General features: G+C 38.2%; 2 protein-coding genes across 7 annotated transcripts in view; one reads left to right on the plus strand and one right to left on the minus strand.

Moving 5' to 3' along the window:
* Nucleotides 1-13,544, plus strand: part of LOC127576716 (cytoplasmic dynein 1 intermediate chain 2-like) — a 94,788-nt gene extending 81,244 nt beyond the window's left edge. For all 6 annotated transcript variants that reach the window (XM_052027409.1, XM_052027446.1, XM_052027404.1 and 3 more), the window contains 6 exons: nt 276-389; nt 2,413-2,546; nt 7,154-7,298; nt 8,048-8,188; nt 8,384-8,509; nt 12,074-13,544. In XM_052027409.1, coding sequence (XP_051883369.1) covers nt 276-389; nt 2,413-2,546; nt 7,154-7,298; nt 8,048-8,188; nt 8,384-8,509; nt 12,074-12,175 — 762 coding nt within the window. In that variant the 3' untranslated portion in view covers nt 12,176-13,544. The remainder of the gene's footprint in view (nt 1-275; nt 390-2,412; nt 2,547-7,153; nt 7,299-8,047; nt 8,189-8,383; nt 8,510-12,073) is intronic.
* A 136-nt stretch (nt 13,545-13,680) lies between these two features.
* slc25a12 (solute carrier family 25 member 12) overlaps nt 13,681-27,328 on the minus strand; it is an 84,916-nt gene continuing 71,268 nt past the window's right edge. Inside the window, exons 14-18 of the mRNA XM_052027390.1 lie at nt 22,797-22,937; nt 20,166-20,304; nt 19,330-19,488; nt 19,124-19,214; nt 13,681-15,872 (exon numbers count right to left, since the gene is read on the minus strand). Coding sequence (XP_051883350.1) covers nt 15,668-15,872; nt 19,124-19,214; nt 19,330-19,488; nt 20,166-20,304; nt 22,797-22,937 — 735 coding nt within the window. The 3' untranslated portion in view covers nt 13,681-15,667. The remainder of the gene's footprint in view (nt 15,873-19,123; nt 19,215-19,329; nt 19,489-20,165; nt 20,305-22,796; nt 22,938-27,328) is intronic.

Consider the following 27,328-nt stretch of genomic DNA (forward strand, 5'->3'; position numbering starts at 1 on the left):
TCACCACCCTTTCACGGACAAATTTCTTTGTTCTCTCCATCCCTCTTCCTTCACTTCAACTTAAAACATGCATATTTTCTCACTTTTCTCATTTCTGATGAAAGGTCATCAATCTGAAATATTATCTATTTCCCTCTCCACAAATGTTGCCTGCCTTCTGTTTTTCTTCTGGATTTTCAGCATCAGCTGTTTTTTTGTCTTTTTTTGAATCATTGAATGATTTTGCATTAATCAGATTTTAAAAAGTATGAAACTTAACAATAATCTCCTTGCAGCATCCAGTCTACTGCGTGAATGTGGTTGGTTCTCAAAATGCCCATAACCTGATCAGTGTTTCTACTGATGGGAAGATTTGCTCATGGAGTCTAGATATGCTTTCACAACCACAGGTAATGTAAATAAATTGCATGCAGATGGTGTTAACTTTTTAGTTGATTTATTTATTATGCATTATTTTTTATTACATATGCACTTAAGCATTTGTAAGATGATGAAAAATATTTTTAAAAACTAAAGCCAAAAAAAACTGAGATGGTTCACAAATTTAGTCTTGTGTATAGTAATTAGTATTAAAACAGTAAGAAAAATGTGCATTTTTCTATTTATTTTGGTTATTCCCGAGGCACATATATGTTATTTGACAGCTTTTTCTGATGGAATGGTTGAGATCATAAATTCTCAAGGTGAGGTCTGTAGATGTGACACTATGTTCTGCTTCATTATGGAAGATGCATTGGAACACTAATTTATTGTGCCCCTATGCTGAGAGAATATTTCCGTTATTGGGAATATCTAGAACTAGGGGGCACTATAGTTTCAGGATAAGGAGTCAACATTTAAGATGGAGATGAGGAAGGATTTCTGCTGTTGGTCGTGATACTTTGGAATTCTTTACTAGAGAGCTGTGAAGGTGGAGTCAATATATTCAAAGGGTGATAGACATTTGAACTGTAAGGGAGTCAAAGAAGATGGGGAGTGGGTGGGAGGGTGGTCAGCCATGATTTTATTGAATGGTAGAGCAGGCTCAGAGGACTGTTGGCCTGCTTCTACTTTTTTCTTGTTTTTGCTGCTTTCAGTTCTTTAATATTAAATTAAAATGTTTCCTTTTTAGTAGATAACTGAAATTTACATTCAGGAAAGTTCAGCATTAATTTTCCAATGTGCTAAAAGAGGTTTTAGAGAATTGCAATTTTGATCTGTATTTGGGTGATTGTTTATTGTGGAATTCTACACCATTGGATTCAATGTACACTACGCTGGTTACAAGGCCAATCCATACTCAACCAAAGCAACTCACTTAACCCTCAATTCAGCATCTAACTTTGTAGACTTTCTATTGGCAGGTCTCCCTACTTCCTCCTCTGGAACTTTGCTATCAACACTCCTGTTTCATCCAAGCTATTGCTGAAACTGTACCTGGCATTATTACCTCCAATTTCAACAATTTCAGTCCTCTGCTAGATGACTTCCATAAGTTCAAGCTTGCTTAAAACTGCAGTTCATACCCTAACTTGCATTCGGCCCTGTTCATTCATCAGCCATGTGCTTGCTGACTGGTGTTGGCTCCTGAACTGATATCGCCATAATTTGCAAACTTCCATCTTTCAAACTCTTCCCACCCACCAGAACCTCCATCACCCTGTGATATTTTCATCTCTGATTTTCTTCAGTACACCATTGGCAATGGTGTTGGGCAGTATTGCAGGCTTTGCCAGGAAAGAACTCATCCTCTAAATGAAAGAAGTTCTAACCTTTTCTGATTGATTCACATGGGGAATGATATGTTTCCCTCTATGTTTAGGTTTAATCAGTTTATTACATATATCTTCTGTATTGTTTGACACTGCTCCAAGAAGCACATAGAAAAGATTCTGTGCCAAAATATTTATGTCTTGCTCACTCTTGGTCATTCAGTAATAGAATTCAATGGAGTAGCTAGTATGGCCAAACCATAATTCATGCTTTCTAATGGTGAAACAACTTTGGTATTAGCTCCATAGAAATTTATGATCCAGTTTACCTGACCTTTATAAATATGAATTTTCTTTCATGTCATTTGATAAACTCCATATTGGCTTTATTAACAAATGTCCTGAGAAGTCCAGAGATGTCATTTGAAAACATTGGACAGAAATGTAAATGGAATGAACTGGACAGTGGAGAATCAGGAATCACATGATTGAATCAGATTATCTCTGTATGGGGACACAGAGCTTTGGTCTCTCTGGGTTTAGTATGTAATTGGGTTATGCTTTTGTCCTTCCATTTTCCTGACACTACCCCACCTCCCCCTCACACTTTTTCTCTTAACAGCTTGGAATTCAGCAAAAAAAAAGGTTTTATTTCATTAGAATTCATGATTCCAGAACAATAAATAAGAATGTTGAATCTAGAAATTCTTGTTCTTTGCAGGATAGCATGGAGCTGATGCATAAGCAGTCAAAGGCAGTAGCTGCTACTTGTATGTCCTTCCCATTGGGTGATGTCAACAATTTTGTAGTTGGCAGCGAGGAAGGTTCTATATACACAGCATGCCGTCATGGAAGGTAAGCTGCAAAATTTGTATTGGTTTATTATTATTGTCACTTGTACCAAGGTACAGTGAAAAGCTTGTCTTACAAATCGATCGTACAGGTCAATTCATTACACAGTGCAGTTACATTGAGTTAGTACAGAGTGCATTGATGTAGTACAGGTAAAAACACTAACAGTACAGAGTAAAGTGTCACAGCTACAGATAAAGTGCAGTGCAAAAGGTGCAAGGTCACAACAAGGTAGGTCGTGAGGTCATAGTCCATTTCATTGTATAAGGGAACTGTTCAGTAGTCTTATCACAGTGGGGTAGAAGCTGTCCTTAAGTCTGGTGGTACGTGCCCTCAGGCTCCTGTATCTTCTACCCAATGGAAGAGGAGAGAAGAGAGAATGTCCCGGGTGGGTGGGGTCTTTGATTATGCTGGCTGCTTCACCAAGACAACGAGAGTCCAAGGAGGGGAGGCTGGTGTCTGTAATGCGCTGGGCTGTGTCCACAACTCTCTGCAGCTTCTTGCAGTCCTGGGCAGAGCAGTTGCCGTACCAAGCCGTGATACATCCAGATAGGATGCTTTCTATGGTGCATCGGTAAAAGTTGGTGAGAGTCAAAGGGGACAAACCAAATTTCTTTAGCCTCCTGAGGAAGTAGAGGCGCTGGTGAGCTTTCTTGGCCGTGGCATCTACGTGATTTGACCAGGACAGGCTGTTGGTGATGTTCACTCCCAGGAACTTGAAGCTCTCAACCCTCTCGACCTCAGCACCATTGATGTAGACAGGTGCATGTACACCGCCCCCTTTCCTGAAGTCAACGACCAGCTCTTTTGTTGACATTGAGGGAAAGGTTGTTGTCATGACATCGTTCCACTAAGCTCTCTATCTCCTTCCTGTACTCCAACTCATCGCTGTTTGAGATACGGCCTACAACGGTGGTATCAACTGCAAACTTGTAGATGGAGTTAGAGCAGAATCTGGCCACAGTCATGAGTGTATAGGGAGTAGAGTGGAGGGCTGAGGACACAGCCTTGTGGGGCACCAGTGTTGAGAATAATTGTGCCAGAGGTATTGCTGCCTATCTTCACTGATTGCGGTCTGTTTGTTAGAAAGTCAAGGATCCAGTTACAGAGGGAGTGTGTAAAAAAAAACTCCTTCAATATTTACTCATAGTTCCTTACAAGGAGGCTATTTGGCTGACTGCCAGAGCATTCCCATCAGTCCTGCATCCCCAGCCCTTTCCTGTAGCCTATTCCCTCTGAATTTCCTGCCACCCACCTTCACTCGGGGCAATCAGCAATAGCCATTTAACCTGTGTTTGGGATGTGGGAGGATACCAGAGCACCTGGGGGAAACCCATGAGGGCACAGAAAATACTCTGCACAGATAGTATTTCAGATCAGGATTGAACTGGGTCACTGGAGTATGCAGCAGCAATAGTAACTGCTGTGCCAGTGTGCTGCCCTTATTTTCCCATACTGTTTTACTGTAAAATGTTGCATGGATTATTGTTGACTTCGTTAAGATGTGAAACCTCTTTTATGCAGACAAACTGCAAACACCAGATATCATACCAGAATTTTATGAATTTTTGATTTAAATTGATGAAATTATATGAATAAAAGCTGCCATGCAATATTGTTTAATTTTTCATTTCCTCAACCCCTCCCTACCCTCCTCTATCCAAAAGGAGAACGCAGACCTCTGCGCTGATTGTGGTGCCTAAATTGGGTGCTTTGTTAATTCCATTACAACTGTAACAGCACTTCACAAAGGGCACCATTTGTGGTTACATACTTTGGGACATTACAGGGTCAAGAAAAACTCTTTATAAATGCTAGTATGATCTGATAGTCATTACAAAGGCACGGCTGCAGGATGAGGTGGTTTGGGACCTGAATAGTGAAGGATACATGACATTGAGGAAGCTAGGAATAGGTGGAGGAGTGTCTTTGTTAATTAATGATGGTCTTAGTGCAAAAGAAAGATACGAATTAAGTTCAGGAAACCAAGATAGAAAAGTAGTTTCGGGTGGAGATGAGAAATATACACCAGAAGTCACTTGTGCAAGTAGTAACAGTAGAATGAGGAAGAAGTGATGGGAGCTTGTGGAAAAGGTACAGTGATAATCATGGGAGATCTTAATCAACGTGTGGTTTGGAAAAGTCAGATGGGCAAAGGTAGCCTAGATGAAGAATTCATGGCTTTTCTTCCTAATCCACAATCTGAGTTGCTATTGAAATCGATGAAGTCTTGGATCCTGCATGTATTCTGAGCTGAAAGATGGTCTAAATCTGTCAGCCAGTCTGATATTTGTTTATCGCAGCAAATATACAGAAGTTCTGTTCAACAGGTAAATTCTCCACGGTTACTTACAAGCAAGATTCTAACCATTTCTGTTTCTTGATCTATTTCTTTTGCATCTTTGAATAATGATTCTGATTCTAATTTTTCTTTACTTCTAACTTCTCTGCACTTCCTAATGTCATTTTGTCCTTAACTATGTAATTGGTCTATTCCTCTTCCTTTAAAATTACTCTGCCTGCACATGGACGAGGATGTTATTTGTAATCTAAGTATACAGTGATTTTTTTAACAATGTGATTAATCACTTGGATTACTCTTCATTGCAAGAGGTTGCTGAGTCAGAATCGTAGCATTTTACCGTGCTGAAAGAGGCCATTCAGCCTTTACAACAGCTGTCCAATTCATTCCCATGCCCCAATTTTTTTCCACCCATATCCCTGCAGATTAGTCTTTCAAGTTTATGTCCAGTTTTCCTTAAAGTTCATTTGGAATCTGATTCCATCATTTTTTCTACTTCCATTTCTTAACTGCTGTCTCTGGATAAGCATTTTTGGTTCTTTCACCGACAACTTTAAATTTATGTTCTCTGACTACCAATCTATTTGCCTGAGGAAATAGTTTTACCCTACTTGATCTGGAAAACCATTCATAATTTTACATTAGTTTTACATTACATTACAGACATACATTATGTTTCCACATGCTTTCTGATCTAATGAGAATGATGCCAACTTCTTCCAACTCCCTACATAATGGTACTCTCATTTCAGTGGATTCATCCTAGTAAATACCTTTGTTTCTTGCAAGTTCCTTGACATTTTTCCTAAAATAGTTAGCAAGAATTACACCAATTATTTCAGCAGAGGCCTTGCCAGAGATTTGTAAAAGCATGATGTCCTGGTTTTCATATTAATTGTTTGTATTTACTAAGATAAATATCACATCCTGTTTTTATCATTTTGTTCCACCAACGCTTGAGATTAGTGAACATGCACCATCTGTCCTTGCAGCCACCTTGAAATAGTTCCATCATTTTTATTTTCCCTTGCTTTGTTGCTTCTCCCATGTGTCAGCCCATTTCGAAAGCCTATATCCTTCTGAAGTCTGCTCAGATGATTTGTTGTCAGTTTGGTAGCTCAAGGTCATTGGTTATCAGTGTTACTCAAAGAATACTAATGTGTTGACGCTGAATAGGTTCATTGGCTCTGATGTATTCTCAGAGGGAAAATTGGTAGTTCAAAATCAAATAATTGGAATGGAGTGGCTTAAATATAATTCAAGGGATATGGCAAGAGATCAGAATTATTTCATTTGGCTTTCATTTAACAGTAACAAGAATTATAGAGCCCCTTTACAACAGTAAAACATCCCAAACTATGTAAGTAAGTTGAATTGCAGAAGAGGCAACCAATGGTATTGGATGCGATGAAGAAATTCTTGGAACATCTTTTAAACCTCAAAGGAAGGGCAAAGCTTTCAAAATTTACTTTGAGGTTCAGTGGCTCCTGTATGAATTAAAAGTTGTTTATTTCTGAAAGTGTGTTCAAGCTCATTTTAAAGCCTATTTGCTTAAAATTGGTATTGCAAAAACTGCTGAAGGTGGAGGAACTGGACAAATTGCATCTGTTATTTGGCTGCTAAATCACTTTTGGGTGGACTGATTACAGAATGTGACCTTTTGTGCTATATCATCCCTCAAGCTTGATAGTTGATGACGAATATGCCAAGTCTCTGTCTGAAACAGTTAAGTGTCCTGTGTATATATAAATTTGAATCCTAATAGTTGTTCTTTGGACATTGGTCACAAATGGATGGGAATTGCACCAAGTACACTGTAATTAGTTGGTCTCAGTCCTAGCAGCCTCACCAGCAATCCACGTTGCGTAACCTGGTTGCAAAATAATACTGATGCCACTGTCATCATTTGCTTCCTGACAACCTTAAGAATGATCTTTAGAGCAAGTGAAAATTTCAAACAATGTAAATGAAATTGAAGCCCAATTATGCTGAATTCTGAGGTTGACATCATTGAGTACAATCACATGCACTTTTGCAGTACTGCTTTGAAGATTAATATTGAATCAGCGAAATGGCTTTGGATAAAGTGAAGCTGTTTTTCAGTTGAATTTTTTTAAATTATTGATTCTTCTCTAATTAATATTGAGTGAATCTTTTAAGTGTGGCATTATCCTCCATGTAGTGCAGTGTTATAAAGATTGTGGCTTATCACTTGTCCAAACATCGTTTTCCTCTTGTATTCATCTTCAAAATATATTATGCACTTTATTAATACTAAGTTACACAATTGACTTTCTGCTTGTTGCAGCAAAGCTGGAATTAGTGAGATCTTTGATGGTCATCAAGGGCCAATCACAGGTATTCATTATCACACTGCAGCTGGTCCAGCTGACTTCTCTCATCTTTTTGTAACCTCTTCCTTTGATTGGACAGTCAAATTATGGACAACTAAGGTAGGTGTATATTACTATTCATATTACTGAATTGCATGAGTACCTGGCCTAATCCTGACTGTTAGTTTCAGTTCAAATCCAAGTTCTTTCAAAATATTTGGGCTATATGGGTTAGTTTGACATGGTGTCAGCAGAGGCAGCAGTGTTAGTTGCAGATTCAGCCAGAAAGCACGTGGCCTGGGATGGAAGGATTATTTTTGGGTGTTGATTTCGTTTTTGACTGTATCAGGGCAAAATCTGACACTCGGCAAGGGAATGGATGAGAATTATTGCTGGGGATCAGAAAGCATTTTTACAGATTTCCGTGATCAGGTAGTGACATCAACCCATGGCAAGGGGGTAAATAAAAACAAAGATCTTTTTTACGTGGGCTTGAAATGCTCTTTTCAGCTGTGAATTCAATGTCCTGGCATAATATTCTGCAAATGAACAATCTCAAGAAAGGAATAATATAGTAGGACTCTGGCTTGAGTGGGCTTAGATTTTAATGTGTCCAAGCAGACTTTTGTTGTACAACAATATTCTGTGGCTATATTTAACACAGTATTTCACATTAACACCAGGTGGTGAAAGGGACACAAGATAAAACAATATAAATTGCATATAGGTAGACAAAAGTTTGCAGCATATTTTCAGTTTGAACTGGTGTGTTGTTTGACAAAAGCTTCCGTGAAATATAGTGGTGTTCTTTTGTTTTTAAGAGAACAATATAATTTTGTCCCTTAAAACTGATAACAAAACTTTTTCAGAATAACAAGCCTCTGTACTCCTTTGAAGACAATGCCGATTACGTTTATGATGTTATGTGGTCTCCCACCCATCCTGCCATGTTTGCTTGCGTTGATGGAATGGGAAGACTCGATTTGTGGAATTTAAACAATGACACGGAGGTAAGTAAAATCTATTGGTTCACGTCACCGATACTATCTTTAGGAAAATAGTATAAATGTCGGGTTTCAGGTGCAGTACTGCAAATGTCAAAAAAAAGGTGTGAAATAAAAGCATTTTTCACATTGCACCTTCCTTGTGAGATTTTCTGAATCCTTATCATATTTCAAGCATAATTTTCTAAACTACTTCTCCAGGTACCAACAGCAAGCATAACAGTTGACAGTAATCCTGCACTGAACCGTGTGAAATGGACTCAGACTGGAAGAGAAATTGCTGTGGGTAATTCAGAAGGGCAGATACTGATATATGATGTAGGAGAGGTGAGTAACTCATCCTTGCTGTTAAATTGTATAATGGCACAGCAATGTTGGATTTCGGTAGGTAAAGGGGGGTATATTACAGATGTGAGGTTCTGCAACAATAGTACCTGGGAAATTGTCATCAGTGATAACATCAGCAACTTTTGCACCTGGACCTTTCTTCACTCTGGGAAAAGAAGGTTTTTAAATCATCTGTTTAGAAATGCCAGTCTCTTATTTTGAGACTGTGACCATTGATTTTCCAGATAAGGAAAACATCATCTCTGAATCTCTGTTTCAAGCCCCATAAGAATTTTGTACAATTCAACAAAATTGCATCTCATTCTTTTAAATTTGAGAGTATTAACCCCAACTCGTACAATAAACCTGCCATTGCAGAAATCAGGTGAACCTTTGCTGCACTCCCTCTATTGCAAGTATATCCTTCCTTAGGTAGGGCAACAAGACTTGTACATACTATTTGAGATGCAGTCTCACTGGAGTCCTTAATAGTTGGAGTAAAGCTTCTCTACTATTGCAGTCAAATCCTCCTACAATAAAGGCTTCCTAACTGCTCTCCATGTTAACGTTCAGTGATTCCTGTACAAATACTCAGCATCCACTATATACCAAAACCTTTCAAACTCTCTAAAATATTCTTTTCCACCTTGTATTCCAACTGCCCATTCACTTAATCTGCCTGTATCTTCCTGAAGCCTCCCTCTATCCTTCTCTCTGCCACACTGCAAAAATCTTCCAACCCAAAAAAGACCTTATTCTTACTCCTTTTTTCTGTCTGTTAACACAACTCTCATTCAATGCCACTATAACACCTCACATACCAAAGCTATAAATTTGTTCAGTAATCTCAAAGGCTTCTGCAAATCCAAATACATCACATCGACTGCTTTGCCTTAATTTTGCGAGTTACTTCAAAAAAACTTCCTGAATAATTTGTAAAACGTGATTTTCTTTTCATAAATCCATGTTGACTCTGCCCAGTCCTATTATTATTTTCTATAGTTCCCTGTGTTCTCTCTCCCTTTATTTAACAATGGGTTTACATTTGCTACCTTGTACCCTGTGGAAATCACTCTGGGATCAATGGAATTTTGAAAGGTGACAACCGATGCATCCATGAGCTCCTTAGCTGCCATCTTCAAAACTCATGATGCAGGTTATCACACCTTGGGACTTATAATCATTCAGTCTTATTAATTTCTTTGACCTTCTCATTCACAGTAGAGCAGTAGCTCTCTACTAATTCTGGGAGGTTTTCTACTATCTTCTGTGTAGACACAAGATGTTGGGCTAATTTCTCTACCAATTTCCCAACATAATTTCTCTTATCTATGTGACATTAACATTAGCTAATCTTTTCCATTTTACATATTTATATAAGTTTTCACAGACTGCTTTTGTTTCTAACTAGACTACCCTTGTTTTCTGTTCGGTCCTCTTTCGCTGAATTCTGAAATGCTCTCAATCTTCAGGTTTCCTTCCTTATTTTTTGGCAGCTGAATAAGCCTTTCAATTCAATATGACCTTTGACTTTTGGTAGTCACAGCTGGACCACTTTTCCTTTTGGGTTTCTTTGTCTTAAATCAATAGATATTGCTTCTAAACCATGTATTAATTCCTGCCAGAGGCACCTCACACATTGTGCCTTTGTAGTTTCTTTTATTCAGATTGAACTAAATCACTTTTGATTTTTAAATAAAGTTGTCCATTAAGATCCTTCCCTGAAGACTCCATAGTATCCATTCATCAATTGACTCCCCCCCCTCTGTCAGCAAGACAGGATCTAAATAGCCTGTTTCTTCAACATATTAATCTAGAAAAACAACTTACATACATGTTATGTATTCACCCAGTCTGCATGTAGATTAAAGGCCCCATAATTGTCTTATCCTAATCTCTTGATTTATACTAAGCCTTGCATTACTGTTTTGGGGGCCTAAAGATGACTGCTACCAATGTTTTCTGCTCTTGCTCTTTCTTAGTTCTATGCAAACTAATTCTGCATGTGTTTTTGAATTAAGATCCTTTTTCTCTACTGCCTTTATGCCTTTCTTTAAGATCAGGGATAGCCCACTCTTTTAAAAGAGAAGTATCCTAGAACAATTTTTAACTTTACACATCTCAGTAAAGAGCCTTCACTTCTATCTTTCTACCAATTTTCCTTGCTCTGACTCTAATTCTGGGAATACTGATGTTTGTTTTCACTGTCTCTTCCAGAAATTCTGGTTATCATTATCCATGTTGTTATCTGGCAGTATCACCTTCTTCATTCTCTTAAACTTCCTAAGTTTTCTCTCATCAGAACTGCCCCCCACTCCCCACACCATTCCCCACTAAAAGCCTTATTGAAAACTTTGACATACTTAATTCAAATGAAGTCCAATGGAACAGCTCCCTCTTCAGTATTCTTGCCAGTGTCACATCAGTTGAAATCCATTTCTTTCACACAATCCTTGAACCACATATTCACTTCCCAGATCATAATTACCCTTTATCAGTTTGGACCCCCACTTCTCATGTTCTTTCAGCAGAATTTCATCCTTTTTCCATGCCATTTGGTCCCCCAAAGACCATTACAACAGGATTGTACCCCTTCCATACTCCAGCCTCAAGGAGACATCCCTAACTCCAGTACAAGGCAGGCAACACAGCTTCCCAAACTTGTGCTCGCCACTGCAGAGAACAGTAGCTGTTCTCCCAAAAATGCAGCACTCTATTACATTCCTTTTCACTCTTTCAACTTGAATTACTCCCTGTACCAGTTATTTGTGTAAATTGCTCATAGCTTACAAGAACATCTTACCTCTTTGACAAGTACAAGGACTGAGGCTCTTGTCATGCTACATTTGGGATCCCCTTACCTGCCTCATTTTTAATTATACCTTCTGTCTCTCTTGACTGACCAGCTCATTGTACTTAATCTAACAAGAATGACTGCCTTCTGGAACAAAGTGCTGCCACACATTACCTATGGCTGTCCTAGAATATTGTATTTATTTAAGTCTGTCTCATGACTTTGTTTACCCATTTAACTGGGAGATGAAAGGCTACCACTGTTTAGCAATGCACTTTAAAATTACAAGGTCTAAAGCAATTGACTGTAAAACTAAAAATATGTGTGAACCTTCATTGGCTCCTTTTGCTTTGTGTTCCCTCACCACGTGTATTGATCTCACAATTAAACAGGTCAATGAGCTCAGAACTTTGCTACCATACAGTCTCTTGAGTGGGAGAGCTAACAGGGCACTTAATCTGAAATGTGGTAAAGGATGACTGCTATCGATGGTGGACTGTTCATTTGGGTCCAGAGTGCCCATCATAATAAGATTTCATTTGAATGACAGAGTATGACTGTGCCAAAAGCTTTATCACCAAAGGTATCATAAAATTGTAATTAACTCAAGTAATTGGACGTATTTCAGAATATACCATGGGAATTTAACATTGATGGAAGATGATACTTTGTCTACCCCTGGCTGTTGGTTCTGTCTTGTTTTAAATTGTCCACATACCCATCTAACTGAAGGCTGTGAGAATTTAAAACTGCTCTTTTTTTCTGAACAGCAAATAGCAGTTCCTCGAAGTGATGAATGGACACGCTTCGCTCGAACTTTGGCAGAAATAAATGCGAACAGAGCTGATGCAGAGGAAGAAATTGCAGCATGAATAGCAGATCAGAATTCAAGCCAAGACCTGTATGTAGAGTAGGAAACAGCATTTCAATTAACTGTCCAATTAAACTTAGTACCTTGTTTGGTAATTCCTAAATGGCACATGAATTGTTGTGCAACAAAATTATTAATTCCATTCTTCCCACATTTCAATAGAATAATAAGTCCCATCACAAAAGGTAGTCAAATAAACATTTAAAGTGTCACCAATATGTGCAACAGTAGAAGAGAGGGTAGAATTCTTAGCAATTTTATAAAATTCATACTTAAGGAACTGATTCTACCTGTAGTATTTTTGACTTCCACTTTTGTGAAGATTGTACTTTCCTGTATTAGATTTGTAATTTTTAAGTATTCTTTGGAAAATCACTTTCCATTGTATAGTGGTTCTGATACCTCAACTTCTATCTGTAACACTTTTGAACTCACCCATTGCATGTAATACTGCAGGAGTCATCTTGCCACTAATCTGTAACCGGTTGACATTATTGTGCAGTAATGACCAGAAAGGCAAGAGTCAATGTGGGAAATTTGTTCTCTTGTAGTTGGAAATAGCACTTATCCATATTAGTATTTTAATTAATTTTTAAAACTTCTTTTGGGAAATGTGAAGTTTTAACAAGAGTTACAATTCCACATGGTCGTAAGCTATAGTTTTAGGCATTGGAAGATGCAGGAAAGCTAAAATAATAGAGAATACTGGACTTAGCAGATGAGGCAGCATCTACTGTGAAAGAGAAACAAAGTTAATATTTGAGGTTTGTGACCTGACACATTAACTTCTTCTGCACTGATGCTCCCTGGCTGTAAAGTATTTGTAGCATTTAACAACAGCTAAGACGTAAAATAAGCCTTTGCTTTAAAGATGCAAAAGCAAACAAATATTTTTAACAGTGATCTGTAAATTGATGCATTCTTTTCTCAGGAGGCCCTTATTAATTTAGTGGAACTGCTTTAAATGTGGTATCCTTAGTTCTCAATTTACAAAACTAGTAAAACGAAATGCACAAGTTCTTAAAATAGTTGTCAACTATTAACTGCTGTGACTACTTCACAAAAAATAGCCAAATTATTGCATAAACACCTGTTAGCCAGCTTGACTGTTCATAATGCTACCTTTCAAATTCAAATCTGAACCTGCAAGATTCTTGTGTGGACTACTTTCCAGGGTGCAAATCTTACATCTGGGACATATCTGACATGATCATTCTTCTGTTACTACTTAAGAGCACAATAAAACACATTATTATTTAACCTAAACAGACAATGTTTAAACTAATCAATTTGTTAGATAAGTTTTTACAAAAGTTATGTCAAATTGGCATGAAAATTGTTACAAATAATAAAACTTACAGGAAAATAAATATTGTATGTGATGTTTTATATTGAACAGTACAAGCATATACACACATGCACAGTCCTTTTCATGGTGTGACTTCAAGCAATTTCCCCTCCAACTTCTTTTGGCATCAGATGAGAGTAGAAGTGCTCTTTTTGTGTAACAGTCTATGGTTCCCTTGCTCTCCTTGATGCAATGTGCCCCTTGTACTATTAGTGGTGTACTTTTTAAATGGGATTTAGGGTACAAGGAACCATCTATTTTTCCACAGGCAATATCAAATTTACTGTTAATTCATTTGAGTTTACTACAGAAACATATCAAAAATGCAACTGGTTTTATCTGCCATATATACAGTTTAATTGTAGAAATGTCACATTAGGTGTATTCCTTGTCACACAAGTAAACTGCTGGTGGTTAATGTACATACTTGAATAGTGCCTAAGGAAACTTAATCTGTACATATTTCAAATGTAGCTTCATATCATCGAGAAACACCCAGTTACAAAATTAAAGAATATTTTCAGCAAATATGCTGAAATATACATAATAATAATAAAAAGCATTTTTTGGACTTTGCTGATGTCCTAAAATTAGCTTTGTCAGATCCAGTTTTCCTAGCAATTCAGACACCAAATGTAGCACATTTTCATAAAACAAATCAATAGTGAAAATAATTCTTTAAAACAGTAACATGGTAACAGTTTAGTTTAAATGCCATGATTTAACAAAACAATCTGTACAATATTTTTCAGCAACCCTTTAACTCAAGCATATTGCCCCCCAGCATCATGTGATTTATTCAATCTTCTATGATGTCTCTGTACAGATGTACAATATGTACAGGTATATCAAGTGCAAGCTGTGCAAAGCAAAATAACACCACAGATATTTTAAATTAAAAGATCATACATGGATAATAATTTTATTTAAAATCAGCTATAAAGGTGAACATAATTAGAGAATAATACCAACTTCCCTATTTATCTTGCAATTACTGGTTTTTAGTGACCAAATTTTCTACTATGCCAAGGGTGTATGTTTTTATCCACCAAGACCAGTGCCCTTGATGAATGCCAGAACTAACAGTATCTTGAAGCTGGTTCCATCTACCTTCCTCTTAGGGTAACAATTTAATATTGTTAGTTCCACCTTTGCCTCATAGTAGAAACACTACAGGGTTCATCAGTTGGAATTCTGCTTTCTACCTAGCATGAAGATCATGTTTTCACCATGTGTCAACCATGTAGATTTTATGCAAAATCCTTCAAGTGGCAACTCCATTACATAGGATAAGGTGAAGGGCATAAAAACGTCGAGGGAGAAAAAGTATTTTGCCGTAACCATTCTTTGCCAAGTGCAGGAACCAATTGCCAATAATTTGGCAGGGGGGGGGGGGGGGGGGGGGAGGGTGTTCTTTAACTGTGATCCATGGCTGAGCTGGAATCTTGATATCTAAAGCAACACCTACAACCAACCTGCCACATTCACAGTTCACTGTTCTCAGGCAGTTTCAAGAAGACAGGTTGATTTCAATTTTGTAGGTATCTTTCTTAGCTGCAGTCACATTACCGTGAAACTATTTTTGGAACCTTGTATACCATAATTTTAATAAATGGAAAGTAGGCCATCGAGACAACAAAATAAAATGTGCATTAAACTTTGTAACATTTGATATTTTCTCATGAATAGCAGGTTTAATACAGTACTGTTCTAAACAAGTTCTGTTTTGAACTATTTCTGATGCCTCAATAAGCAACAGAGGAAAAAGACTAAGGAAAAGCACATCAATAATTTTTGTTTAAAGTGATCATGAGTTAGCATAACAGAAATATTAACTCCTCAAATCTGCATCACTGACTGAATACACTGCTTTCTGAAACAATCATGTAACTTAATTAGTTTTAAGTATTTATTTCTAGCTGCATTAACTGTCCTTGTTTCTGTCTTTTATGATCTCTAAAATTATACAAATAAAGTCTGACGACAATTTTCTGCAATGCAAACAATTCAGACATAGTATTATTACAAAAATTGAATTAAGAAATACATGATTTCAATCAAATTTGAACTGACCTCCATCAACATGCAGCTATTACTTTCAACATTGCTCCATGTTATTTGATTGCACCTCATAAGAGAGATCTCCTAAGACTCCGGAGAACCAGCCGAGACCTGTGGATGGACTGAAGCCACACCCGAAGATCTAAATTTAGGCAGGTAAAGCCCGAACTTGTTTTCAATGCCAGCAAAAGTAGCAGCTGCTAGTTTGTATCCTCCAATATGATCAGGAGAGACCGGAGGAAGGTCAGAAATCCTAGATTTTGGTGTAGGCTCAGAACCAACTGGTTTGCTGTTAAGTAAATATGTAACAGATTTTAGTAAATAACCTTTAAGCAAGACAGGCCCATATCACACATTAAATACCAATACTTTTTGCAACAGGAATGCTATCAGACTTAACTATTCCAATTAACATTTGGAGGGAAAATGCCACAGTGAAATAAGAATACAGAACCCCTTCCCCTATAATACCTTCTAAGATCAATTGCTCTTCATTCCTCTCCATAATGAGACAAAGAAGAGTACATTGGTGCTGAAGAATGTCTCTTGTTAGCAGTAGACAGAGAACAATTGAGCCACTGAAAAGTAGGTTTCTTAGTCACACCTATTCATGATTGCATTTCCTGCACTGCTGGTCATGCACTAAGAGACTGCAGTTAAATTGTTCAGCTGAACTACTCTCAAGGTCAATTTGCCAGATGTGGAAAAAAAAGATCAGCTCAGACAATAGAATGCACTAATTGATGCAACTGGCAATACACGTTTATAAAAGCCAATGTGTTCATTAGCAATTATGTACTTTCTGATCTGGGATTTGGGCTTTGGAGAGAACAGAATTCTTAAAAACCTCTCACCTGATGGTCCTTGACGTTAAAATAAGTGATAAGACATTGACCAAACCTTTCATAAAAATGCATCAACTTAAGTTGTTCTTCATAATTTTAGCCTCTAGTGAATTCATACTGCACCTTTTCCTGTGGTTTTTATATAATTTAAGATTAAACCAAAATAATACATAAGATTTTATTGAGAATGAATCAAAAATCTGCTGAAAACTTTTAATTTTCTAGCTTTGATAGAAATTCAGTTTGCTCGTGGTCTTATTTACTTGTGTGCTCCTGTATAACTGTATTGCAAGGTATAATATTCTGTTTATAGTTAGTGCCAAGTTAAGATGGAACACAGCAATCTTAATGTACCCCAACTTCTCTGTACCATTTTGTCCAAACTACATTGTGGACTCTGACAATAATGTTTAAAAACAGAGAAGGCTGAATGACTGTGAGGGATTTGAGATCAACCAGTCATTTAAAATTCTTCATTTCATAAAACAGTTCTTTTTGGTAGTCCACGTGTTTGAGGGACCAATGAGGGTTTTACAGACTCTGGTTTGGGTATTTGAGAGCTGGATCCCTCTGTCTGCCACTTATGTTGAGTTTCTGGGTGGTCCCAAAAAATGAACGAGGTTCTCACTGCCATCCTGAACACTCCATTTTGAGTCAGTATGGCCTAGAATTCTCATAAATAATGGAATCATTATAGTTTTTCCCCCAAACAGACTTTGAGGAAATTCTTGAATCATTTTGTCCAGCTGGAAATCTCTTGCTGGTGCTGGATAATGCAAACAATATGCCTTGTCAATTGGAGCCGACTGAGTGTAATTAAGACTTCAGTGCTGGAATGCTGGCTTCAGAGAGGATGCTGATGTTGGTTCTCTTAGTGGATTTAAAGGATTTTGTGGAGACGGCATTGGTAGTTTCCAGTGTTTGGATGCACTTGTTCTAGGTAGACCATATCTTTGTAACAGACAGGATGGAAGGAATCACTGCTGCTCAGTAGACCATACCAGAACTGAGGTCTTGACCTTCAAACACTCTTTTCATCAGATGTTGAGGGACTGCTTTAAGATATGGAACATAGGTCTCTATTGTTGGAGGACAGAGTTGTAAAACATGGACAGGTTGCTGGAGGACCTTCACTTTGTGGAAGGCAAAGGACCACACTCTCATACAGGTGTATGCTTCAATGTGAACATCTAGAATGCAAGCATCATCTACATTCTGCAGCTGAAGTTGGAATGATCTTGATTCTGGAGAAGTGATACAATTTCCTATTTACCTTGTAGCTTAGCTCCACTCTAGTTTGTTGGAGGCATAGCCAGTGTTAAGGTGAAATTCAGAGAACTGTTGGGCAATACACAGATAACACAACCTTGCTTAACTCCAGTTTGCACTGAGATTGGCACTGTTGAGGAACCATTGGTTAAGAACATGTTAACATCATGTTGCAGACACAAGATGGGAGATAATTTGTCCGTGCAGCCAAATTTAAGAATATTCCACAGCACCTCTGGATTGATAAACAGGCCATGCAGAGGGGTTGATGCTGCTCACTGCATTTCTCCAGGAGATGTGCAGTGAAGATTGTTTATTGCACCTCTAGGTGGACAGAATCTGTACTGCAATTCAGGGAGCAGCTCTTCAGCCATTGGAAGATGGTTCAGTAGGACCCCGGGGACAACCTTCTCGGCGGCACAGAGAAAGTACAGACCAGTCTGTACTTCCACAATCAAATTTCTCTTTTTTCTGGAAGTGAACGCAACTACAGCATCTCTGTGGTCTATTAGCATATCCTTTTGTTGAACTGATTACTATTCAACTCACTCTGTCACCTTGGCTCCAAAACAAATGTGGCAAAGGAAATGTTGCTGCAAAGAAATCAATGTTGATGGTCTCAAGATTCCACAAAAATAGCTCTTCTCAGATGGCAGCTGATAGACAACTTCACGACCCCTACCGATAGGACACATACCATCTCCATGGGGTCTGGACTGTCCCAAAGTTCACTATCTTGCTTCGCTACCAGAAAGCACCATGATTGATCTGATGAGGTGAGCCAAGTGCTAACTAACCAATGCATAGCATAAAGCATTATTAATTGCTTTATAATATTTGCTTCCTCCATTTCCAAGACATTTTTAAGATTGGAAAATCCACAATGCTTCAAGGTGGATAAACAAGTTCCAAGGGGACCTAAAGGCTGAGGTCCAACAGATTACATGCAACTTAAAGAATAGATTGCGTGCACTCTCCATGCTGGAGGTCCAGCAACTTGCTAATAACCACGACCTTACACATCCTAAGGTTATTGCTGCTGACAGCCAAGAATGCAGGTGAACTTATCATCAAGGACAAAGAGGGGGACAGGCACCTGCTTCAAAGATTTCCTTAACTGTGACTCCATCTTTGACAGCTCAGCAAACTACTTAGGCAAACCCTGCAACCACTCCTGACTTAAAAGAATTGAAAAAGCCATATACCACTGGATAAAAACCTCAGAAGTAGATGATGTCCCTGCTGAAGTTATAAGTTCTTGGCAGAAAGGAATTTCATAGATTAATAAATATTGGGAACCTTTCATAACTGTATTATGTTGTACTGCACTGAAAGTAAATTTTGCCTGGAAATGTTTGATTTTAAGGATTAGAAATTAAGAAATGGCAAGAAATATTTTGTTAAAAGGTTTCAAAAGCGTACTTACATTCCCCCAAAGTCAATATTAAACCACCTTTGCAAAAGTTCGTATGTCACCAGAGTTACACCAAACTGAGGAGAGGACCGGCAGACTCGGGCTGTGAGCAAAATAAAAAAGTAAATCTCTACATTATAGTTGACTGTTTGATTAGTATATTGATTGATGTTTACTATTTCAAGACTTGCTATCAAAATAATTAAACATCTCTATACCTCCTGCTCCCTTCCAAAAAGCTCTAGGACCTTCCTCTCTGAAGATCTTTCTGAAACAGTCAATAACACCACTGTAGGTAGTTTGCCCAGCACGAGCTGCTACTTGGAGTCTTGTTTTGATGACGTCTGCAGGAGTTACTAACGAAGCAGCCGGAATACCTAAAATAAAATGGAATAACCATGTTATATTATGGATATAAACTATATTCAGTCTCCTGTTCTATTTTCTGATATTAAAATCTAATCATTACATGAGGACAAATTCTTATGATGACATTGGTCTGGTTGACTGAGTAAGAGGGGAATGGCTTGTGGGACCAATGTCATTGATTACTGCATTAATGAAAAAGTTCCAAATTTTTCCCACTTACAAAAGAACCAGCATTTCCATAGGACATCCTTTGATGTGAAAAGCACCAAAGTACTTAAATAATATGTTGACACTATTGGAATGCACAGAATATGACGACAAAATTTATACACAATAAGGTACTATGAGGTAAATGACCAGGCGATATACTTCAATGATGTTAACAAGAGAAAATGTTGACCAGGCTGAGGAGGACTAATAAGGAATAGACTCAAGTAGCCTGCAAATAAGAATTGTTAAGCAAATGGAAATTATTAATATAACAGCAATATTAATCTTCAGTTACCATATTCACTACAAAAAGTCTGAAATACATAATACATTCTCAAGTTACTAAACTGTAAAATTAAAGCTTAAATGCCTAATACGAACAAATACAATGCAATTCTGATGCAAAATGCAGAAATGTAATATTAAATCCCAACCAACAAAATGAAAACTCATTACTAATTTGAGCCATTCTTACCTGCAAAAGCACCAGCTGCAAGAAGCTGCAATGGGCCCAACCTACCCTGCTCATCTGCAAAGGATAGCTTAGTGTGAGCATAAACTGGAAAGTAGATTGCAGAGAATGGGATATCACGAAGGAAACACGCTTTTGCGCCCTATCATAAGCAAACAAAAATCAAAATTTAGACACAAGCTGAAACTTCTTAGCCATCAAATGATCATCAATTAATCACATTCAAATAAAAATGTTGACTCAATATTAAATGTTAACTTCAAATTCTGTCACTTTAAAACCCCTGACAATCTGAATTCACAATTATATAGGCAGCATATTAGAATGGTTACGGCACTGCAGGCCATTCAGCCCATCATGCCCATATCAGCTATCAACCAGAGAAACTCTTAGTTCCACTCACTGGCTCTGCCCATAGCCTTGCAATTTTTTTTTCCACCATATATTTATCCAATTACCTCTTAAAGGACACAATGGGAACCTGCCTCCACCACATCTGCAGCCAGTGTGTTCCTGATTCCAACCTTGCACTTCCTCATGTCACTTTTAATTCTCTATTTTATAAACTTATACAAACTACTTAATTTTATCAGAATACTTAGAGGTTCTTATGTCCATGTAGGATCACAGTTCTAGAATAACAGCACAAATTTTAAATATTTATAGGAACCAAATAATAGAAATCAGAGGATAAAATGAGAAACTCAGGGAGGCATATGATAAAGAGGCAATTTAAATGTTGATAAATGAGGGCTTAAAATGAGGGAATGTAAAAAGAATGAGGAGTATGGAAAAGTACCAAGTAGAGAAATATGTGCATCCAAATAATGCAGGTAGATAAAGCCAGTATATGCAGATTAAGAGGCTAATACGGGTTTTATAGTTCTTCACTCATGGAGACCTAATGATGACCATTGGTAAAGGCAATGGATATTGTGGGCAATTTTGGACATCCTCTTTATACTGGCTATTTTCCCTTTAAACCTTTACACTCCCAGTGCTGATGCAGGGTGTCGACACAAAGTTGACCATCCCTTTACCTCCAAAGATGCTGCTCGACCCACTGAGTTCTTACAGCAGTTTACTCATTGCTTTAAGATCCATCATATGTTTACTCTCACCACCATTGCACTCTAAACCAGAACCAGATCCATCTATTTGACTTCTTTTCTGTGCACATAATTCCTCAGGGTCCAGCCCCTTCCATTGCCTTAATGTTGAAGCACTATGTTTTTTACCTAGTGCGTTGCCATCCACAAAGGCTGCAAGGTTCTAGCTTTGCAAGCCTTACCATCTGGACAGCAATTTCCCCACACCAGTACTATTTGTAAAGTCAGCAGCTCACAATCATGTGGACTTCAATCACTCAAAAATTTAAGTCACTAAGTGTGAGGAGAAGGGCACAACTAATACACAGATGCAACCTATCCTCCAGATTTTATAGAAAATTAATGAATCAGTGGAAAACATTGTGAAGCTCATAATGAAAGGAATGCAACCATTAATAATCAAACATCTCTCTGCAGGTAAACAAAAATACAGTGGTGACCAAAGATGGATAGAATCAGAAATTTAAAAATAAATAAATATTAGCAGATGAATTCCAAAACAATGAAATATTTCAGAGCAGCCTGTATTCTGGTTTGCTGACAACAGCAGTAAAGAAGCCAGAAGTGTCCAAGAAGGCAACAGATTGGATATAATATGGATAAAGTTGATGCTATTTCAGTAGAAGAACAGAAAATGATGAGAAACCAGTACCAGTATATATTAGGGAGAACTAGATGTCCAGATACAAAAAAAGTGAAAAATTAACATTCAGGTATAGCAATCAATTAGAAAAGTAAATGGTGTATTTTGTTTTACAAAGTATTTGGATTACAAATGGTAAGGAAGTTTGGATGCAATTATGAAAGCTTTGGTGAGACCCCACTGGGAATAGTATACACAGTTTTGGTCACCCAGATCAGGGTACAGTGTCAAATCATTAGATTGATTATGGGATGAGGAGGTTATGCTATTGGAGAAACAAACATCTGCAGTTTCTTGTGTCTCTATTCTATTGGAGAGACCAAGTAGGATGGAACAATAATCACTGGACTTCATAAAAAAATTGAGAAACCTACAGTATAAGATTCTGAGAGGGACTGGCAGGACAAATGTTAAGAGACTGTTTCCAATGGCTTCAGAGCCTAGAATACAATCAGGTGCTCAGGATAAGGGAAAATGTGGATCTTTGAAATTCTCATCCCAGAGAACTGTGAATGTTCAGCTCATTGAAGCTGAACGTCACCATATTTTTGGATATCAAGAGAATCAAGACAGATGGGAATCAGCTAGAACAGTTGACAAGATAGAAGATCAACACTGGTGATACTGAGCAGCAGAACATGTATGAGGAGCGATTTAAATACATTTTCATTGGTTCTTGACCAATATGTGTCAACATAGAACATTGAATTTTGATTGAATGCTGTGTGCTGGTGAGAGATCATCCAATAAACACATGACGTTGAATAATTCAAAAATTCAAAAAATGACAAAAAAAACAGCCATTTTTGTCAATTACCAATAAATTTAAATGTCTGATATAGCCTACTTATAAGGTCAGCTGTTATCACAGGAACCACCCACCTTGTACAAACCCAGAAATCCAAGGTCACGCATTACAGAAAGTGCACTGACTCTGGGACCAGTGGTAATCTCTCCTGCGACTTGCAATCGAATTTTCACAATTTCCAGTGGATTTGTAAAGATTACTTGAGAACCTCCAGCCTGAGAGAATTAGAAAAAAATTAAACATTAGAACTTACATTCTAATTTTGATTCATTCCAGCTTCCCCCATCATGTTTTACCTTATTAACATATGCATTTACTTAAGATATTTTAAGACATCCTACTAAACAATATGGGGATAAAGTTGTAGAGTTGTCACAGCAAAAGTCAATGCATCATTAATCTTCCCTGTGATTAGATTCCACAAAATGGGGACAAGGTATAAAAACCATAGAACAATACAGCACAATACAGGCCCTTCGGCCCACCATGTTGTGCCGACCTTCAAACCACTCCTAAGACTATCTAACCCCTTCTTCCCATGGATCCCTCTATCTTAAATTCCTCCATATGCTTATCTAACAATCTCTTGAACTTGCCCAACGTATCAGCCTCCACCACCACCACCCCAGGCAGCGCATTCCATGCACCAACCACTCTCTGGCTGAAAAACCTCCCTCTAACATCTCCCTTGAACCTCCCACCCATTACCTTAAAGCCATGCCCTCTTGTATTGAGTATTGGTGCCCTGGGGAAAGAGGCGCTGGCTGTCGGCTCTATCTATTCCTCTTAATATTTTGTACACCTCTATCATGTCTCCCCTCATCCTCCTCCTCTCCAATGAGTAAAGCCCTAACTCCCTTAGTCTCTTGTCATAATCCATACTCTCTAATCCAGGCAGCATCCTGGTAAATCTCCTCTGCACCCTTTCCAACGCCTCCACATCCTTCCTATAAATAAGCGACCAGAACTGGACACAGTACTCTAAGTGTGGTCTAACCAGAGTTTTGTAAAGCTGCATCATTACTTCGCGGCTCTTAAACTCGATCCCCCGACTTATGAAAGCTAACATCCCATAAGCTTTCTTAATTACCCTATCCACCTGTGAGGCAACTTTCAGTGATCTGTGGATATGAACCCCCAGATCCCTCTGCTCCTCTACACTGCCCAGAATGCTGCCATTTACCTTGTATTCCGCCTTGGAGTTTGTCCTTCCAAAGTGTACCACCTCACACTTCTTCGGATTGAACTCCATCTGCCACTTCTCAGTCCAGCTCTGCATCCTATCAATATCCCTCCGTAAGCTTCGACAGCCCTCCACACTATCCACAACACCACCAATCTTTGTGTCATCTGAAAACTTGCTAACCCACCCTTCCACCCCCTCATTCGAGCCATTAATAAGTATCACAAAAAGTAGAGGTCCCAGAACCGATCCCTGTGGGACACCACTAGTCACAGCCCTCCAATCCAAATGCACTCCCTCCACCACAACCCTCTGCTTTCTACAGGCAAGCCAATTCTGAATCCACATGGCCAAACCCCCCTGGATCCCTTGGCCTCTGACCTTCTGAAGAAGCCTACCATGCGGAACCTTGTCAAACGCCTTACTAAAATCCATGTAGACCACATCTACTACACTACCGTCATCAATCTTCCTGGTCACCTCCCCAAAGAACCCTATCAGGCTTGTGAGGCAAGATCTTCCCCTCACAAATCCATGCTGGCTGTCCCTAATCAGTCCATGATTCTCTAAATGCTCATAGATCCTATCTCTAAGAATCCTTTCCAACAGCTTACCCACCACAGATGTAAGGCTCACTGGTCTGTAATTCCCTGGACTATCCCTACTATCTTTTTTGAACAAGGGGACAACATTCGCCACCCTCCAATCCTCCGGTAAAAGAAAGAAAATCTTCAGAAGCATCCATTTCAAATGAATCATAGCTGTCATACCAAAACAATAAGAACACCAAGGTAAACATATATTCCAACCAAAGAAGACCCCAGAAAGTTCAGCAATATGACATCCATTGTTACGTCCAAAACTAGTCTTTCAACAGCAATTCAAAGGAAATCTGTGTCAGTGAAATGTTATAGTCTTGACATGTAGAATCCATTAGACCAGGCAATTTCCAAATGTGGTTGAGCAGAAATTTTCATGATACAATTAATAAATATTATGATAAGGGAAGCAAAGGACAGCAAACATTGTTACGAGTTACTTTGAGATCACCAAACAGTAGCTGTAATACTGGGCACAGGATAATTCAGATATGGCTACAATCACTGGAGGGCTCTGCATTTCTGCTTTTGATTGTTGCAGACTATAGGCACCATGCCGCATCAAAAATAGAAAATGCTGGAAATACTCAGCAAGTCGGGCAGCATCTGTGACAAGGGAAACAGAGTTAATGATTCAGGTCGACAGTCTTCTATCAGTTCTGATATAAACTTACCAACCTGAAACATTAACCTCTGTTTCTCTTAGAATAGTGAATCAGTGTTGGCTTGATTTTGAGAGCAGACTTTCAACTTTCTTCCATTCCATATGGATTGAGTTTCTGATGAGGTGTGAAGCTGATTAGGTCTGGTAGAATCCACAGTGAATATTAGAAGTAGACTATTGGTAGTTATGTACTGACTGATGACAACATTGTTGAAACCCCTTAAACTAACAATTGAGAAGAGGCTGATAGGGTGGGACTAAGAAAATGACTACTGCAGAAACCTTTAGCACTACAGGACTAAGGTCATCAGGTCTCGGCATGCATTAACCTGATAAGATGAACTGAATAGACTGGATTGTGGTACCTATGATGGTGTGCACCACAGAATAATCTTATGCTGGCTTGTTCTCTCTTTGTTGAGAATAGTTACATTTTCAGCCATTTGCTGCAAACGACTTCATGGAATCATATTGTTTCCTATTAACCAGTTCAGTTGTCCCTCACCATTCTTAACTGAAAAAGATAGATCTGTGGAGCCTTTCTCCACTCCAGCTATCATTGGATCAAGATATCCCAGAATTTGTGTTTAGCTATCTGGTATCTTCATTAAATTTGCTTTTCATTTTTAAAGTACACAATACATACAATACAGTGATGGAGCAATGAGAGATGTGCTGAGCATGAAGGTACAGGTTGTGGTTGCATACAGTTCTACTACAGATGGTCCAAGGGAACTAATTAATGCTGAGCTTTGACCTCCTAGACCAGTCTAATATTAAGATGTCAACTAAACCCAGGAACATGCTCACCGTGACTCTATCCCTCCAATGTGAAATAGCATCCTGAGACTTACTATATGAGTTCACAGATGAAGGTCCACTTAGGAAACGCCTCAAAGGATTTCTACAATATATCAGAATAATATACTGTAATTTCTATTTAACCTGCAAAGTTCAACAAATTAATTTTGCTGTTTTCCTTTACTAAAATTAACTTTAAATTAGGGTGAGACAAAATGTCTGGGAAAACAAGATTTTGAAGATTATTGATTACTTTCAGTACAAACTGCTTGTTATTTTGCAGTAATTTGAAAAATGAAGTTCAATGCCTAACTTTAAGAACGTGACTACTTTCAAGTCAAATATTCTTCTTGAGCAGTTTGCATTTAATGCAAAATACTGGAGAAAGAAAAGTACTGAATTAAAAACTACAAATCTGAGAGGCATCACAAGGATCTGTTTTTCAAAAATCAACAATTTCAACTCAGGGATCAAAGGAATGGTTTCATTCTCACTGTTCATACCAGCTGAATCACTGATGGAATTATGTACTGCAAACATGAAAGATCTTCCACTACCCAGAGCTTGCCAGCTACCTGGGTCAAGACCACAGCATTGTTTCTTGTATGATCCTAGACAAAGCCCTTAACTGGAAGCCAAGGCACTATCACCATCAACCACTGCCTACCCACCAGGCTGTCAATCATTTGTTTACAAGGAATGTTTTTGATATTCACAAACATTCACGATCACCCAGCACCTGTTTAAAATCACATGCATTGTTTAAAAAATTATAATTGTTATAATGAATTTAAAGGTAAAAGGGTAATACACACAAAACATTAAAACCCTTAAAATAGCTTAATTAAATCAAGTAAAAGCCTTTACTGATTTCTTCCAGCAGCCGATTTCTCCCAGTGGTTTCACTGGACATGCTGCGCTTGTGCAAGTATATTTGGCGTGGGCTCACTGGGCGGATTTCCCAGCCTGAAGACTGAAATCTGTATAAATTCATGACGCCCTGCTGGAACGTGAAGTCTGACTGGACAGCATAGATGTCCCATAGCTGGTGCAATGCTGAGTGGAAAGCGGCACTTGCCTAGCTACTGGCATATCTGTCACGGCTCTCAGTAGAAAACCCTATTGGTTTCAGTTCTACCTGGACAATTAGAAATTCTGAATTGCTGTTAGCCAAATACAACATTTATCAGGCAAGTAGAATTTCCATTTTGTATACTGCTGTGAACTTAAGAGTATAATGATGCCTATAAATTATACAATAAAGAAAGAAAAAGAACCTGGATTTATAAAATGCATTTCACATCCTTAACATCTCAAAGTGTTCCACAGCCTATTAAACACCTTTAATTATAGCAACAG

This window comes from Pristis pectinata, chromosome 1, assembly GCF_009764475.1.
Source record: "Pristis pectinata isolate sPriPec2 chromosome 1, sPriPec2.1.pri, whole genome shotgun sequence".
NCBI lineage: Eukaryota > Metazoa > Chordata > Chondrichthyes > Rhinopristiformes > Pristidae > Pristis > Pristis pectinata.